Source organism: Oncorhynchus gorbuscha, unplaced genomic scaffold, assembly GCF_021184085.1.
Source record: "Oncorhynchus gorbuscha isolate QuinsamMale2020 ecotype Even-year unplaced genomic scaffold, OgorEven_v1.0 Un_scaffold_33:::fragment_2:::debris, whole genome shotgun sequence".
In the NCBI taxonomy this organism is placed as follows: domain Eukaryota; kingdom Metazoa; phylum Chordata; class Actinopteri; order Salmoniformes; family Salmonidae; genus Oncorhynchus; species Oncorhynchus gorbuscha.
In genome coordinates, this window is record NW_025745186.1 from 146,972 (window position 1) to 163,605 (window position 16,634).

Here is a 16,634-nt window from a genome sequence, read left to right on the forward strand (position 1 = left end):
TTTGTGCATGTTTATGTGTGTGTGTTTCAGTTCCAGTGCTACACTGTCTTCAATGGCCCATTATTAATGCTTCTCTATGTTCCTCTTTGTCCTCATAGCAGTTCCTCAGCATCAGCTGGAAGAAACACCTCCAGCTCAAAATCTACAGTTGCTGTGTAAATAGCTTTTCTTTAAGCAATATTATTTGTGTTCCCTTTTTGAAAAATAGATTTAAAGGTCTATTGTCTCTGTAGTCTTATTTGATATTGGGTTTTGGCCATTGGAAATAAAGGATGGTAAACAGGGGCGTGTGAATGTGGGGTGTGGCCAGGGAGAGAGGAGCGGAACTCATGTGTCATCAGCTGGTGAGGAGGAGTCTTCCTCCTCCTCGTCCTCCACGGGGCTTGTGTCAGATTGTATCTCCACCCCTGACTGAGCTCGCTGAAGAACTCCCCTCTTCTCCTCCTCCTCCTCCATCCCTAATTCCCCTTCCTCCTCCATGATGTCTCCTTCCCTTTCATCCTTTACCACATCCTCTCCTTCCCCCTCTTCTTTCTTGTCTTCCTCCTCTCCCTGACTGCAGTCCAGCACCATGTGATTGGGGGTGGTTTTCCCCTCCTCCTCCTCCTCTTCTTCCTCCTCCTGTCCTCCCTCCGTGTCGTCATCCAAGGTGAGCTTGAACTGGAACTTGTCGATGCAGGCGTTGAGCCTCTTGTCTGGGCCGAGGGGGATTGGGGGTGGGGAGATGGGGCTCTGGGGGATGGTGCTCTGGTACCAGTCCCTGTTGTCCTCAAGAGTGTCAAGGATGTCCTGGGCGTCAGGGTGCACCAGGTCCCCCCACGTCTCCCACAGAGGGTGCACGATGTAGTCGATGAAGCCCACCTACAGCACACAACACCAGGAGAATCAAACACACTAACGAACATCACACTAATAACAAGCACATTATACACGGCTAAGGAATTTGTGTCGGCAACATGAGATGACATTTATAAACATCAATAATTATTAAGAAAGCATATATAAGCATTAAGCTTTTATAATTACTTTGAAAGTGATCCCAACATGTGTGTTGTGTGTATGTTTCCTAACCTGACTCTTCTCCACAGAAGCAGTGTGTTTGTCACACATGGGGCTGATCTCCATGCCCCTCTCCCTCTCCTTGTCCCCCTGTCTAAAGAACTCCTCCATGATGCGCTCAGTCCACTCTCTGTACACGACCAGGGGCTTGGTGGGGTTACTTAGGTCCGCACAGTGCACCATGTTCCTCAGCACCTGCGGACACACACATAAGGTCAGGTATCACCAGTGCACGGTAGGCGTTGTGAATTATCTCCAGCTTCAATTTGAGTTTGGAGTACCATTTTTTTCTGCAGGGGATATGTTTAGAGGTCAGAAGGGAAAGCTCACCTGGATGCGGTCAGTGTAGTGGTCGAGCAGGAGCACTCCTGAACTGGTCACCTTCTTCGTCTCCACCATGGTCTTCAGATCAGCCAGCAAACTCATGTGCTTGGACATATCTGTCGCCAACACCTTGAGAGGTCAATTAAAGGACGAGGTCAAACAAAAACATGAAACAATATCAGGAAATAACATTTAAATAACTCCTATAAGCCCCGCCCCTTACTGAGCCAGCAGATCAGCCCATTAGTGGGTGAGTGTGAGTGGCAGGAGCCTCACCATATCGATAACGAGCTTGCGCAGGCTCTGTCTCTGCCTCTTGCTGAGGTTCTGGAAGATGTCACAGTTGTCCTCGTGGAGCAGCTTGAAGCCCACGGCCAGGTGGTGGTTCTCCAGGACAGACTCATCGTTGTACATCAGAGCCAGCTCCGAGTCTGGGGGAAGAGGACAGACAGAACACACCGGGTCAGTACAGAACACATACTAGGTCAGAGCACCTGTAGACACAACCCACTAGTAACCTTTTCACATTACAGTGCTGACTCTGACATTTTCTTTTTACATTATCAGCTGTGCTACACTGACTAGTAAGCTGAGCTAAACTGAGATGTGGTTCAGGGAGCTTTATTCAGTTATAATGCAGTGTACTGTACAGCGTCCTGTCTCCTCCTTTCTCCATTGCAAGGACTCACTGGTGTTGATGAGGAACTGGTTGGACACGCCAGGATGATCCACATCATGGATGGCAGCAGCGAATAACGCAGCCAGGATCTCCAGATCAGTGAACACAGCCTGACAGAGAGAGAGAGAGAGAGAGATAGAACACAGTGTAACCAATCACGTTTTAGAACAGCCTACAGGACATGAATGTGCGATGGCAGTTAGAGTGCAGCTGTGTGCTTCAAGTTAGCTGTTGTTAGACATAGGCTCGGTGTGTGGTGATATTTGGTTCTTACGTCCAGAGCCGGTGTGGACAGCAGGACGTGGGTGGACTGTGTGACGTCTGCGGCGTGGAGGCTGTTGTGGTAGGCCACGTTGGCATGGTAGTGGTCCTCCAGGGTCATAACGTAGGTCACGAAGGTGTCGACAGGGATTTGAAACGTCTTCAACAGATCCCTCTCCTACAGGGAAGGAAAACACAGTGGCACGCAAACACTCAGGACACGTATATGAACAGCAGAGTCTACATTAAGTCTATATGACCACTCTTACCAAAAATCTAATGGATTAAAACCACTGCTTCTCACCCACCTGGAAGATGGCGAACATGATGCAGCTGAGAGGCCTATTATTGGAGAACTCAGCCAGACGAAAGATATTAAGGCCCCACTTATTCAAGTCATCCAGCTCCTGGTCAACAGACATCAGAATCAGAAACAGAATCACCTTTCTTTGCCAAGTAAATGTACACATACCCAGAATTAGACTTGCCATATGACTCCATTTAATCCCTACAGAGACCCATCAATAAATGAAACCAATTCATTTTTGTCCACTCTAATGGAGATGTTTTTGGGCCATATCTCTGAGGCCATACATGCCACTGTGTTAAGTCCTGTTGTACCTTTGAGAGGACATTCTGGGGTATTCAATGATATCATGTGGGGCGTGTGACTGTACTTTCTCAAAAGTATGTGGACACCTGCTCTTGTCGAACATCTCATTCCGAAATCATGTGCATTGATATGGAGTTGGTCCCCTCTTTGCTGCTATAACAGCCTCCACTATTCTAGGAAGGTTTTCCACTAGCTGTTGGAACATTGCTGTGGGGACTTGCTTCCATTCAGCCACAAGAGCATTATTAAGGTCGGGCACTGATGTTGGGCGATTAGACCTGGATCGCAGTTGGCGTTCCAATTCATCCCAAAGGTGTTTGAGGGGGTTGATGTTATGGCTCTGTGCAGGCCAGTCAAGTTCTTCCACACCGATCTCAACAAACCATTTTGGTATGGACCTCGCTTTGTGCACGGAGGCATTGTCATGCTGAAACAGGAAAGGGCCTTCCTCCAACTGTTGCCGCAAAGTTGGAAGCACAGAATCGTCTTGAATGTCATCGTATGCTGTAGTGTTAAGATTTCCTTTCACTGGAACTAAGGGGCCTAGCCCCAACCAAGAAAAACAGCTCCAGATCATCATTCCTCCTCCACCAAACTTTACAGTTGGCACTATGCATTAGGGCAGTTAGCGTTCCCTGACATCCGTCAAACCTAGATTAGTCCGTTGGACTGCCAGATAGTGAAGCGTAAAGCTCGCCAATGGTGGCGAGCTTTACACCATTCCCACCATTCCAGCCGACGCTTGGCATTGTGCATGGTGATCTTAGGCTTGTGTGCAGCCGCTCGGCCATGAAAACCCATTTCATTAAGCTCCAGACTAATAGTTATTATGCTGATGTTGCTTCCAGAGGCAGTTTGGAACTCGGTAGTGTGTTGCAACAGAGGACAGACAATTTTTACACGCTACGTGCTTCAGTACTCAGCAGTCCCATTCTGTGAGCTTGTGTGGCCTACCACTTTGTGGCTGAGCCATTGTTGCTCCTAGACGTTTCCATTTCACAACATCAGCACTTTCAGTTGACCAGGGCAGAAATAGTTGAAAAGGCATCCAAAGACGGTGCCACGTTGAAAGTCACTGAGCTCTTCAGTAAAGGCAAGTCGACTGCCAATGTTTGTCTACGGAGATTACATGGCTGTGTGCTCGATTTTTACACACCTGTCAGCAAAGGGTGTGGCTGAAATAGCCAAATCCACTCATTTGAAGGAGTGTCCACATACACTATATATATATTAAAGTATTTGTGGAATAGTTTGGTGAGTTTTCAGAGCAGTGTAATATATTTTTTTCTCACATTAAATAAGAGCTAAATAAGAGCTTGTGTATAAATATCCTGTATTTTTCACCTACTGTACACATATTTACTGTAATGTAAAATTTTACAAATATAATATACACAGCATCATAATATCCACTACAGTGCACATACAATAAAATAAAATAATAAATAAATGTTGTCAAATGTTTATTTCACTCACAAAAAAGTAATAATTCATAAAGCTTTTTTTCGCTGGGTCTCAGCAGGATATGCCATTTTAAATCATCTTCGAGGTGACTGAGTGTTCATGTGTGACTATGTGTAAGGGTCCACAGATCCCAGATCCAGTACAGGTATACCGTACCCTGGCCAGTGCGTCCTCCTGTTCCGTCTTGACTCCGAAGCGTGGCATGGTGGTGTTGATGGACAGGCTGGAGCTGTGTGTCAGCTTCTTCACTCCACTGATATGACACATGGGCTTGTCCCGGTCCCGCTCCCGCAGGGTCGGAGACGGGATCTCTACCTCATTCTGCTTATCTGGAGGAGACATGGAGGTCAGAGGTTAATTACAATACTTTTGAATGCTTGTTATAAGCACTTTGAGATATCAGCTGATGTAAGAAGGGCTATATAAATACATTTGATTTGATTTGATGCATTTATAACTTCTTATTATAAAGGCTATAGTGTGCTATATCGCTATAGTATGCATCATTACAGGGCTCACTTGTAAAGAGACCTGAGTCTAAATGACTGCCTACACTGTAAACCACAAGGACTTTTTAACTCAAATACTTCTAGTAAATTGAACTTACGAAATCACATTAACTAAATTTAATAAAGATATGACAAACAAATGAACTTTTCTCCCAGCATGCTCTACTGCAGGTTGATTTTTGGGAATTGTTTTGATTGATTAATCTTATGCTACACACAGTTAAATAACATACATTTTTCTAAACTAATCCAATCATTTAATTAGATTTTTTGCACCCGTTACAGAAATGTAATGTTGTTCCAATTGAAATGGCTTAGGTAGTCTCCTCACACTGTTCTTAAACCTGGCAGTCATTATGAATGCAGGTTGTGAGTGAATACACAGTTCTACTGTTGGATCGCCTAACTCTGGCTGAATTCCAATAGGAATTACTTGTCACTTTGCAAGCCATCATAACGTGTCTTGCAGGTAGGGTTGCAAAAGTCTGGTATGTTTTCCAGAAATCCGGTTTAGAAGTTACCTGGAAATTCTTCAACCTCGATTTTGTTTTGAAAATATGAGATTTTGCAACCTTATTTGCAGGCCTGATGTGGCCTGTCAACCATGAGTTTCAGGCCACTGTATTAGAGTAAATCTAGGCCTCAAAATAAGTCCTTATGAGATATGTAATGTTGAATTATAATGATAACATTCACCTAGGAATTCACTTGGGAAAGGCCATAGGACTGAAAATGAAAAAATTCCACAACCATGTCGCTAACAAATACAGCCATGGGTGATGATTCCACAATTCACTCAAAAAGGCAAGGTACACTGGGAAATTATATTGGGGGTGTGGCTTAAAGTGGGCGTTACTCTGATACAACTCAAATCAGGACCCCCCTACAAGCTCACAGTAACTATCAGTTTGATTAATAACTACAAAATCACTTCAAGTAACTGTACTCAGATATATTAAGTTCAACGCGTTTCCTCAAAACTTTTGAGTAATGACAGCACATTGGGGTTAACAGTGTGGATAAAGGTTAAATATGAAATAAATGCCTTATACTGGTCAGTATTAACTCAAATATAAACCTCTTTCTAAATAGCAGCCGTATAGTGCACTACTTTTGACCAGAGCCACGTCCATAGGGCTCTGGTCAGTTTCCTAGAGGATAGAGGACTGAGGTGTATAAGGGATAGAGGACAAACAGAGACCCAGTCAGGAGTGCAGGTGAAAGGGGAGGTGTGTGACTCACCCAGGAAGGTAGTGGAGATGTATTCAGACACCTGGTTCCCTGAACGACTCATCTCTGACAGGTGAGATAGCTCCCGGTTCAACATCCTCTTAAACTGGGGGAGGAAACAGAGAGAGGGATGGCGCAGAGCATGATATTATTACCAAGAACAGAAGACCGAAGTTAGAGGTATTGCTTGAATAGTGTCCCTGAAATAATGTTCAAACTAGAAAGTCTTGGACACAAAGCTACACTTGGCCTCAGAGTAGTACTGTTGAAAAAAACACAAATATGGAGAGAAAGCTGCTACTTAACATATTTTTAAATAAATATATTAAAAAATATCAAACAAGCAACTTCTGCACAATAAAGAGGCGAAATGAGACCACACTCTTTGTATATGTACACAGTAGGCCCATGTTCACACTGGATTTCATACCAAAAATAGCACATCATAGTCCATAAGAAAGGAAATATGTACAAATCCCTTTTTAGCTAAATACATCTAACAATATGTTTTGAAAAACAAAACCATAGGCAGCAGGAAGCCTGGTGGTTAGAGCAAAGACATGTATAACTAACCCAAGATAGTTCATCTGTGTCATTTTCAATGGGAGCAGATGAAGCATAGAGGGGCAGAACAAGCAAGGTGGTTGGCAGAGCCAAGCACGAGCTAACAACATCCCATTGGCGTGTTCTAGCATGTGCTTGTGCAACAACTCAATTCACCCTTGCACTCCTTGTAAACAATGTCATTTAAAAAAAAACTTTGTCAAAGGATCACATCTACAAAACTTAGTGCACTCTGTTCGGTCTACAAAACGTAATGCACTCTGTTCGGTCTACAAAACGTAGTGCACTCTGTTTGGTTGACAAAACTTAGTGCACTCTGTTTGGTCTACAAAACTTAGTGCACTCTGTTCGGTCTACAAAACTTAGTGCACTCTGTTCGGTCTACAAAACTTAGTGCACTCTGTTCAGTCTACAAAACGTAATGCACTCTGTTTGGTTGACAAAACTTAGTGCACTCTGTTTGGTCTACAAAACTTAGTGCACTCTGTTCGGTCTACAAAACTTAGTGCACTCTGTTCGGTCTACAAAACTTAGTGCACTCTGTTCGGTCTACAAAACGTAGTGCACTCTGTTCGGTCTACAAAACTTAGTGCACTCTGTTCAGTCTACAAAACTTAGTGCACTCTGTTCGGTCTACAAAACTTAGTGCACTCTGTTCAGTAGAGTACACTAAGTTCGGTCTACAAAACTTAGTGCACTCTGTTCGGTCTACAAAACTTAGTGCACTCTGTTCGGTCTACAAAACTTAGTGCACTCTGTTCGGTCTACAAAACGTAGTGCACTCTGTTCAGTCTACAAAACTTAGTGCACTCTGTTCGGTCTACAAAACTTAGTGCACTCTGTTCAGTAGAGTACACTAAGTTCGGTCTACAAAACTTAGTGCACTCTGTTCGGTCTACAAAACTTAGTTCACTCTGTTCAGTCAACAAAACTTAGTGCACTTTGTTCGGGCTACAAAACTTAGAGCACTCTGTTTGGTCTACAAAACATTGTGCACTCTGTTCAGTCTACAAAACTTAGTGCACTCTGTTCAGTCTACAAAACTTTGTGCACTCTGTTCGGTCTACAAAACTTAGTGCACTCTGTTCGGTCTACAAAACTTAGTGCACTCTGTTCGGTCTACAAAACTTAGTGCACTCTGTTCGGTCTACAAAACTTAGTGCACTCTGTTCGGTCTACAAAACTTAGTGCACTCTGTTCGGTCTACAAAACTTAGTGCACTCTGTTCAGTCTACAAAACGTAATGCACTCTGTTTGGTTGACAAAAGTTAGTGCACTCTGTTCAGTCTACAAAACTTAGTGCACTTTGTTCGGGCTACAAAACTTAGTGCACTCTGTTCTAAGTTCGGTCTACAAAACTTAGTGCACTCTGTTCAGTCTACAAAACTAATGCACTCTGTTTGGTTGAGTGCACTTTGTTCGGGCTACAAAACTTAGTGCACTCTGTTCAGTAGAGTACACTAAGTTCGGTCTACAAAACTTAGTGCACTCTGTTCGGTCTACAAAACTTAGTGCACTCTGTTCGGTCTACAAAACGTAGTGCACTCTGTTCGGTCTACAAAACTTAGTGCACTCTGTTCGGTCTACAAAACTTAGTGCACTCTGTTCGGTCTACAAAACGTAGTGCACTCTGTTCGGTCTACAAAACTTAGTGCACTCTGTTCAGTCTACAAAACTTAGCGCACTTTGTTCGGGCTACAAAACTTAGTGCACTCTGTTCAGTAGAGTACACTAAGTTCGGTCTACAAAACTTAGTGCACTCTGTTCAGTCTACAAAACTTAGTTCACTCTGTTCAGTCAACAAAACTTAGTGCACTTTGTTCGGGCTACAAAACTTAGAGCACTCTGTTTGGTCTACAAAACATTGTGCACTCTGTTCAGTCTACAAAACTTAGTGCACTCTGTTCAGTCTACAAAACTTTGTGCACTCTGTTCGGTCTACAAAACTTAGTGCACTCTGTTCGGTCTACAAAACTTAGTGCACTCTGTTCGGTCTACAAAACTTAGTGCACTCTGTTCGGTCTACAAAACTTAGTGCACTCTGTTCGGTCTACAAAACTTAGTGCACTCTGTTCGGTCTACAAAACTTAGTGCACTCTGTTCAGTCTACAAAACGTAATGCACTCTGTTTGGTTGACAAAAGTTAGTGCACTCTGTTCGGTCTAGAAAACTTAGTGCACTCTGTTCAGTAGAGTACACTAAGTTCGGTCTACAAAACTTAGTGCACTCTGTTCAGTCTACAAAACTTAGTGCACTTTGTTCGGGCTACAAAACTTAGTGCACTCTGTTCAGTAGAGTACACTAAGTTCGGTCTACAAAACTTAGTGCACTCTGTTCGGTCTACAAAACTTAGTGCACTCTGTTCGGTCTACAAAACGTAGTGCACTCTGTTCGGTCTACAAAACTTAGTGCACTCTGTTCGGTCTACAAAACTTAGTGCACTCTGTTCGGTCTACAAAACGTAGTGCACTCTGTTCGGTCTACAAAACTTAGTGCACTCTGTTCAGTCTACAAAACTTAGCGCACTTTGTTCGGGCTACAAAACTTAGTGCACTCTGTTCAGTAGAGTACACTAAGTTCGGTCTACAAAACTTAGTGCACTCTGTTCAGTCTACAAAACTTAGTTCACTCTGTTCAGTCAACAAAACTTAGTGCACTTTGTTCGGGCTACAAAACTTAGAGCACTCTGTTTGGTCTACAAAACATTGTGCACTCTGTTCAGTCTACAAAACTTAGTGCACTCTGTTCGGTCTACAAAACTTAGTGCACTCTGTTCGGTCTACAAAACTTGTGCACTCTGTTCAGGCTACAAAACTTAGTGCACTCTGTTCAGGCTACAAAACTTAGTGCACTCTGTTCAGGCTACAAAACTTAGTTCACTCTGTTCAGTCAACAAAACTTAGTGCACTTTGTTTGGTCTACAAAACTTAGTGCACTCTGTTCGGTCTACAAAACTTAGTGCACTCTGTTCGGTCTACAAAACTTAGTGCACTCTGTTCGGTCTACAAAACTTTGTGCACTCTGTTCAGGCTACAAAACTTTGTGCACTCTGTTCAGGCTACAAAACTTTGTGCACTCTGTTCAGGCTACAAAACTTTGTGCACTCTGTTCAGGCTACAAAACTTTGTGCACTCTGTTCGGGCTACAAAACTTATTGGTGGGGAGTGGAAATTCCAACCAGAAGCTTCAGATTTATAAATCTGATGAAACATCTGGCTCTATCTGTGGTTAGAGCATTGGGACAGTAACCGGAAAGTATCTAGTTCGTATCCCGAGCCGACAAGATCCATTTTTTATCGTTGTACCCTTGAGCAAGGCACTTAACCCTAATTGCTCCCTGGGTGTCTCAGGGGGAGTTGGGATATACAAAACACACATTTCCAATTCACAAATACGCATTCAAGTTTTTTTTTCAATCACTGTGGCACATTGTTTCAGGTATAAGTCGTTTATTTTCAAACCTCTAAGTACAAACCTCTAACCTGATAACACTTGAAATGCCCCCTATCTTGTGTTCAGAACCTTTCATTGGAGTTGAACACATCTTTCACCCTTGAGTCACTCATGCAAAATCTGTTTTCTGTGAAATATCATGAGAAGATTTAGTTTAGTCATCAATACATCAGGCTCACCATTAAGTCATTTTAACTACAATTTTTAACTAACTAAGATACTTTCTTTTTGAAGTGCTGAATAAAAATAATAGTAATTGTATTGTTAACAAATCATATCAAAAGTACAGTGAATATTGCATTTTGAAAAGCAGATACTCAGATTGAATACGCTTCCAATTTGAAGGAGTGATTTGGTGCAGTGAACAAGTGACTGTGAATTTGTTTGTTGTACTACTCAGTCAATTGAAAATGTACTTAGAGGTTAGATTTTTGTGCTTAGACTGCTGAAAATGTACCACATACTTTGCACCAATGTGACTGACAAAAACTGTAATACGTACTTGAGTATGTGTGAAATAGAACAAATTATTATTATTATTATTAATATGAACCACTATACCTCATTCACGATACAGGTCATACCACTAAACAAATACTAATAATGTACAGTACATCGGCTCAAACCTCAATCAAAAATGTCAACAATGTAGCAAATTATGAATTGTGTTTGATCCTGATGTATCACACATCTACTGTAAAATAGTGAAATAGAATTCCTAAAGAACACATGGGTTTACTATACAACATTCATACAGTACAGTGTGACCTTGTCAACAGACAACCACTGCAGGAGCCTGACAAAGCATCAGCATGTTGGAGCAATGGTGGAAGAGATGCTGTTTTTATACATCACGTTCTGTGTCTTTTGGTGATGATGTCACGCACCCTGCACACAATGTCTGCTGGAATGCAGGTGAGAGAAAGACACGACGCATGAATAGGACACATATGTTCCATATGGCTAAACAGAAAATGTAATGTGGCATAGACTTCCTGTCGCGATATCTCAACCAAACATGAGCGGATCTTGAAGACTGGTAGTGGAATGTGTTTGGTTACTAACAGAGGCAGTCACGTGCAAGCAGGCGCAGTGCGATTCGGACAAGTCCCCTCAGTCTGTGTCCCACTGACTGATCCTTCACACATCACAATCTCCATGGCAACCATAGAGGTTGCCCTAGCAACTGCCTCCTCACAGTCAGTCCTGCAGTATGATGGGAGCGAGGGAGGGAGGCGGCTGCTGCTTGGGTGACAATCTCAGAGAGTAGGCAGGTGTCTCTGACCTTTCTCAAGGTCAATTCTCTCCATTCCTCTCCTCTCATCTCATCTGCTCTACTCTCCTCTCCCTTGTTCTCCTCTCCATTCCTCTCATCTCATCTGCTCTACTCTCCTCTCCCTTGTTCTTCTCTCCATTCCTCTCCTCTCATCTCATCTGCTCTCCTCTCCTCTCCCTTGTTCTCCTCTCCATTCCTCTCCTCTCATCTCATCTGCTCTACTCTCCTCTCCCTTGTTCTCCTCTCCATTCCTCTCATCTCATCTGCTCTACTCTCCTCTCCCTTGTTCTCCTCTCCATTCCTCTCCTCTCATCTCATCTGCTCTACTCTCCTCTCCCTTGTTCTCCTCTCCATTCCTCTCCTCTCATCTCATCTGCTCTCCTCTCCTCTCCCTTGTTCTCCTCTCCATTCCTCTCCTCTCATCTCATCTGCTCTACTCTCCTCTCCCTTGTTCTCCTCTCCATTCCTCTCCTCTCATCTCATCTGCTCTCCATCTCCTCTCCTCTTGTTCTCCTCTCCATTCCTCTCCTCTCATCTCATCTGCTCTCCTCTCCTCTCCCTTGTTCTCCTCTCCATTCCTCTCCTCTCATCTCATCTGCTCTCCTCTCCTCTCCCCTCCCCTGTGTTCTCCTCTCCATTCCTCTCCTCTCATCTCATCTGCTCTACTCTCCTCTCCCTTGTTCTCCTCTCCATTCCTCTCCTCTCATCTCATCTGCTCTCCCATTCTCCTCTCCCTTGTTCTCCTCTCCATTCCTCTCCTCTCATCTCATCTGCTCTCCTCTCCTCTCCCCATTCCTCCCTCATGTGTTCTCCTCTCCATTCCTCTCCTCTCATCTCATCTGCTCTCCTCTCCTCTCCCTTGTTCTCCTCTCCATTCCTCTCCTCTCATCTCATCTGCTCTCCTCTCCTCTCCCTTGTTCTCCTCTCCATTCCTCTCCTCTCATCTCATCTGCTCTCCTCTCCTCTCCCCTCCCCTGTGTTCTCCTCTCCATTCCTCTCCTCTCATCTCATCTGCTCTCCTCTCTCCATCCTCTCCTCATTGTTCTCCTCTCCATTCCTCTCCTCTCATCTCATCTGCTCTCCTCTCCTCTCCCTTGTTCTCCTCTCCATCTCCTCTCCATTCCTCTCCTCTCATCTCATCTGCTCTCCTCCCTCCTCTCCCCTCCCCTGTGTTCTCCTCTCCATTCCTCTCCTCTCATCTCATCTACTCTCCTCTCCTCTCCCTTGTTCTCCTCTCCATTCCTCTCCTCTCATCTCATCTGCTCTCCTCTCCTCTCCCCTCCCCTGTGTTCTCCTCTCTTCTTCCCTCCACTCTTCTCTGCTTCTCTCTCCATCTCCTTATTTCTCTTACTCCTCTTCTCTGCTCTACTCCCCTTTCCTCTCCATTTTCTGCTCTCTTACTCACCTATTTCACTACCTTCCCTTCCACTCTCTCAACCTTCCCCCTTTCTCTCATACCCTCCTACTTCTATCTTTAATTACTCTCTCATCCCTTATTCCAGTCCAACCATGTATTAGTGACAGTTCGACACGGTTAGAACAGTCAGGTCCCTTTCCCTCCGTCAAAAGCCACTACAACAGATAGATAAATAGATAGTCGTGATAATGCACCAGGCAGGTACTGTAGACTAGTTAGCCAGTCAAACCCTGTGTTACAGTTATGCTGTAGTCTCCATCTCTTTACCATATTGAGTCATAATCTGCCAACCAACACAACCCCAGTGCCAGGACACACAGACAGACACCACACCACGCTACTGTGCTTCCTCATGGGGCCCCCTGACCGATGGAACACAAGATGACGGGGTGAAGGTGTGAGAGACGCAAAGGGGCATCATCCACCCTCTGATAACTGACTAACATATGGACACCCAGGGAAATGTGACATGCATTGTAACAGGCAGGCTCTTCCTGCACTTCCTGTTTTTCACATTACAATAGCAGTTTACAGTAATGCTCTTTGATGATATCATGGTGAATCAGCTCTCACAACCAACCAATCAACCATTCAATTTCACTTTGTTTATCAAAGTACTGTGTATGCATTTTTACATTTTCTTTTGCTAATGGTAATGGTAAGGCTGTTGTTGGACTCTATCTTGTATCAAAACAAGAGTTGTCATATTGCATGTTTAGAAACAGTTCAAAATTGCAAACACATTTCTTTTTTATTGTGGCACGGTGTCAGTGAAATTCTAACCTATGATCTTACATTACGTATACAAAAGTATGTGGACACCCCTTCAAATGAGTGAATTCAGCTATTTCAGCCACATCTAATATAATAATATAATATATGCCATTTAGCAGACGCTTTTATCCAAAGCGACTTACAGTCATGTGTGCATGCATTCTACGTATGGGTGGTCCCGGGGATCGAACCCACTACCCTGGCGTTACAAGCGCCATGCTCTACCAACTGAGCTACAGAAGGACCATATCTGTTACTGACAGATATATAAAATCGAGCACACAGCCATGCAATCTCCATATACAAACATTGACAGTAGAATGGCCTTGCTGAAGAGCTCAGTGACTTTCAACGTGACACCAGAGCTGCCCTGGTCAACTATAAGTGCTGTTATAGTGAAGTGGAAAAGTCTAGGAGCAAGAACAGCTCAGCCGCACAATGGTAGGCAACACAAGCTCACAGAAAGGGACTGCCAAGTGCTGAAGCACGTAAATATCATTGGACTCTGGAGCAGTGGAAACGCGTTCTCTGGAGTGATGGATCACTCTTCACCACCTGGCACTCCGATGGATGAATCTGGTTTTGGCGAATGCCAGGAGAACATTACCTGCCCAAATGCATAGTGCCAACTGTAAAGTCTGGTGAAGGAGGAATAATGGTCTGGGGCTGTTTTTCATGGGTGGGTCTAGGTCTCTTATGTCTAGTGAAGGGAAATCTTAACGCTACAGCATACAATGTCTTTCTAGACAAATCTGTGCTTCCAACTTTGTGGCAATAGTTGTGGGAAGGCCCTTTCCTGTTTCAGCATAACAATGCCCCAATGCACAAAGCGAGGTCCATACAGAAATTGTTTGTCGAGATCGGTGTGGAAGAACTTGACTGGCCTGCACAGAGCCCTGACTTCAACCCAAACAAACACCTTTGAGATTAATTGGAACGCCGACTATGAGCCAGGCCTGCCCGACCTCACTAATGCTCTTGTGGCTGAATGGAAGCAGGCCCTCACAGCAATGTTTCAACATCTAGTGGAAAGCCTTCCCAGGCTGTTATAGCAGCAAAGAGGGGACCAACTCCATATTAATGCCAATTATTTTGGAATGAAATGTTCGACGAGGAAGTGTCCACATACTCTTGGTCATGTAGTGTATGTTCTCTATCCATTGAATAAATCCACTGCGCCACCAGGATGGTCTATTTCAGTCGATTCAAATAGACCCCATTTCAAAGGAAACAAGCACTCATTAGGATCTGGTGTGGCCAACACACCTGAACACACTTAACAAGAGAGAGGATAGAGACATTTTTGTTGATGCTTTGAACAGAATGTATGTATTTCTAAATAACATTTGCAGAACATTCTTTGAACATTACTAATGTTTTCTTGCGTTTTTTATGGAAAGTGTTCTTAATGTTCTGAGAACATGATTTTAAGTGGAACCATGAGGAAACCTGTAGGAAACGTTATGGTGAAGTACTGTAATTCCCACAGAAGAACGTTGTTTCTTAACATTCTCAAACCGTTCTGAGAACATGATTTTAAATAGAACCATGAGGAAACCTGTAGGAAACGTGATGCTGAAGTACATACATTCCCATGTTGTTTCGTAACGTTCTCTGAACGATTTGAGAATATTCCCCATGTTAAACCAGTTGGAGAACGTTTCTACAACGTTACCAACATTTTTATTCAATCTAACCATGTTTGAACTTTTCGGTCATTTTCTGTGCTGAGAATGTTCTAAAGCCAAGCAACTGTTCTGCAACATTCCCACAAAGTTGTGGGTAGGTTGTGTGCAAAACAACCATAAGACAACCACGCTCTCACCAAGCTCTCAGAAACATACGGTTCTGAGAACGTTATGTGCTAGCTGGGTAAGATGTTGTTGTATGTATCTCAGTAAAGACAATGGTTCAAGAGGACACAGTCACTGCCATGGACAAGAGAGCTCGGTCAAAATAACAGGGTCAGTAGATGGTTTGATAGAGACATCTGCCATCAACTATACACTGCAACATTAACAATATGTCAGTAAGTCCTATCATGTCTCAGCCTCTCAAAGAAAAATACAAAACTATTCTAACATTGACTAAGATCACAGGAAAACAATGAGATAAACACACACAGCATTTAGCTAAGATATCCTTCACTGACACTAACACTGAACCTGTGTGTGTGTGTGTGTGTGTGTGTGTGTGTGTGTGTGTGTGTGTGTGTGTGTGTGTGTGTGTGTGTGTGTGTGTGTGTGTGTGTGTGTGTGTGTGTGTGTGTGTGTGTGTGTGTGTGTGTGTGTGTGTGTGTGTGTGTGTGTGTGTGTGTGTCGAGGATGGAGATGGACATCTTGTGATAAAGTAGGCTACCTGCAGCATTTCATACCTTGTGCACCTTTTATTGTACCTGCATTGATGTATAACTATTCCGGTTGACCTGTTCTGGATACATCTGTATGTTTATTAAACTGCTAACAACAGGACAATAAAGATTCTCTTAATAGGAATTTATGTACGATTTTAAGGGAATATCGTCTGTGGTTTAAATGGAGGAAATGAGTCCCGAGGGTGAACAGTTTTGAGTTTCTATCTTCAGGTTGAAGTGTACTGCAGCTGAGGTTTAGTGCGCCCAGCACCACAGGCAGCATGACGACACATTACAGGGGGAGTTCAGGGTTAATAAACTCTGAAAACTCTATGCCTTTTCCCCTTCAGTGCCCACATGCATAAATAATGCATAGAATATGAAAACAGAGTTGATGAGGGACAATATAAACACACAGTCACTCAACATACACCCTGTTATGCCTGTCATCTACAAGGACATAGGCTGCTTTAAGACATCTTTAGGTTATCTCCTCTCGAAGCCCAACTGGTCCCTGCAATCCACACAACTAAAACGCACACAACTGACATGGTTCTCTTTTCAACAAGAAACTTCAATGGCTTAACAAAATCGCACCTACTAAGTAGAATTGACAGATAACAGCCTATATAATGCACAGAACAGCAAGGGTGGAAAA

The 16,634-nt window shown here is 43.5% G+C and overlaps 1 protein-coding gene across 2 annotated transcripts in view; it reads right to left on the reverse strand.

The window, feature by feature from the left end:
* Positions 1-16,634, reverse strand: part of LOC124017789 (cAMP-specific 3',5'-cyclic phosphodiesterase 4C-like) — an 88,814-nt gene continuing 72,180 nt past the window's right edge. For both annotated transcript variants that reach the window (XM_046332986.1, XM_046332987.1), the window contains 9 exons: positions 6,152-6,245; positions 4,557-4,729; positions 2,632-2,730; positions 2,337-2,501; positions 2,073-2,172; positions 1,660-1,814; positions 1,390-1,512; positions 1,072-1,254; positions 1-861 (listed from right to left, as the gene is read on the reverse strand). In XM_046332986.1, the coding sequence (XP_046188942.1) occupies positions 328-861; positions 1,072-1,254; positions 1,390-1,512; positions 1,660-1,814; positions 2,073-2,172; positions 2,337-2,501; positions 2,632-2,730; positions 4,557-4,729; positions 6,152-6,245 (1,626 nt within the window). In that variant the 3' untranslated portion in view covers positions 1-327. The remainder of the gene's footprint in view (positions 862-1,071; positions 1,255-1,389; positions 1,513-1,659; positions 1,815-2,072; positions 2,173-2,336; positions 2,502-2,631; positions 2,731-4,556; positions 4,730-6,151; positions 6,246-16,634) is intronic.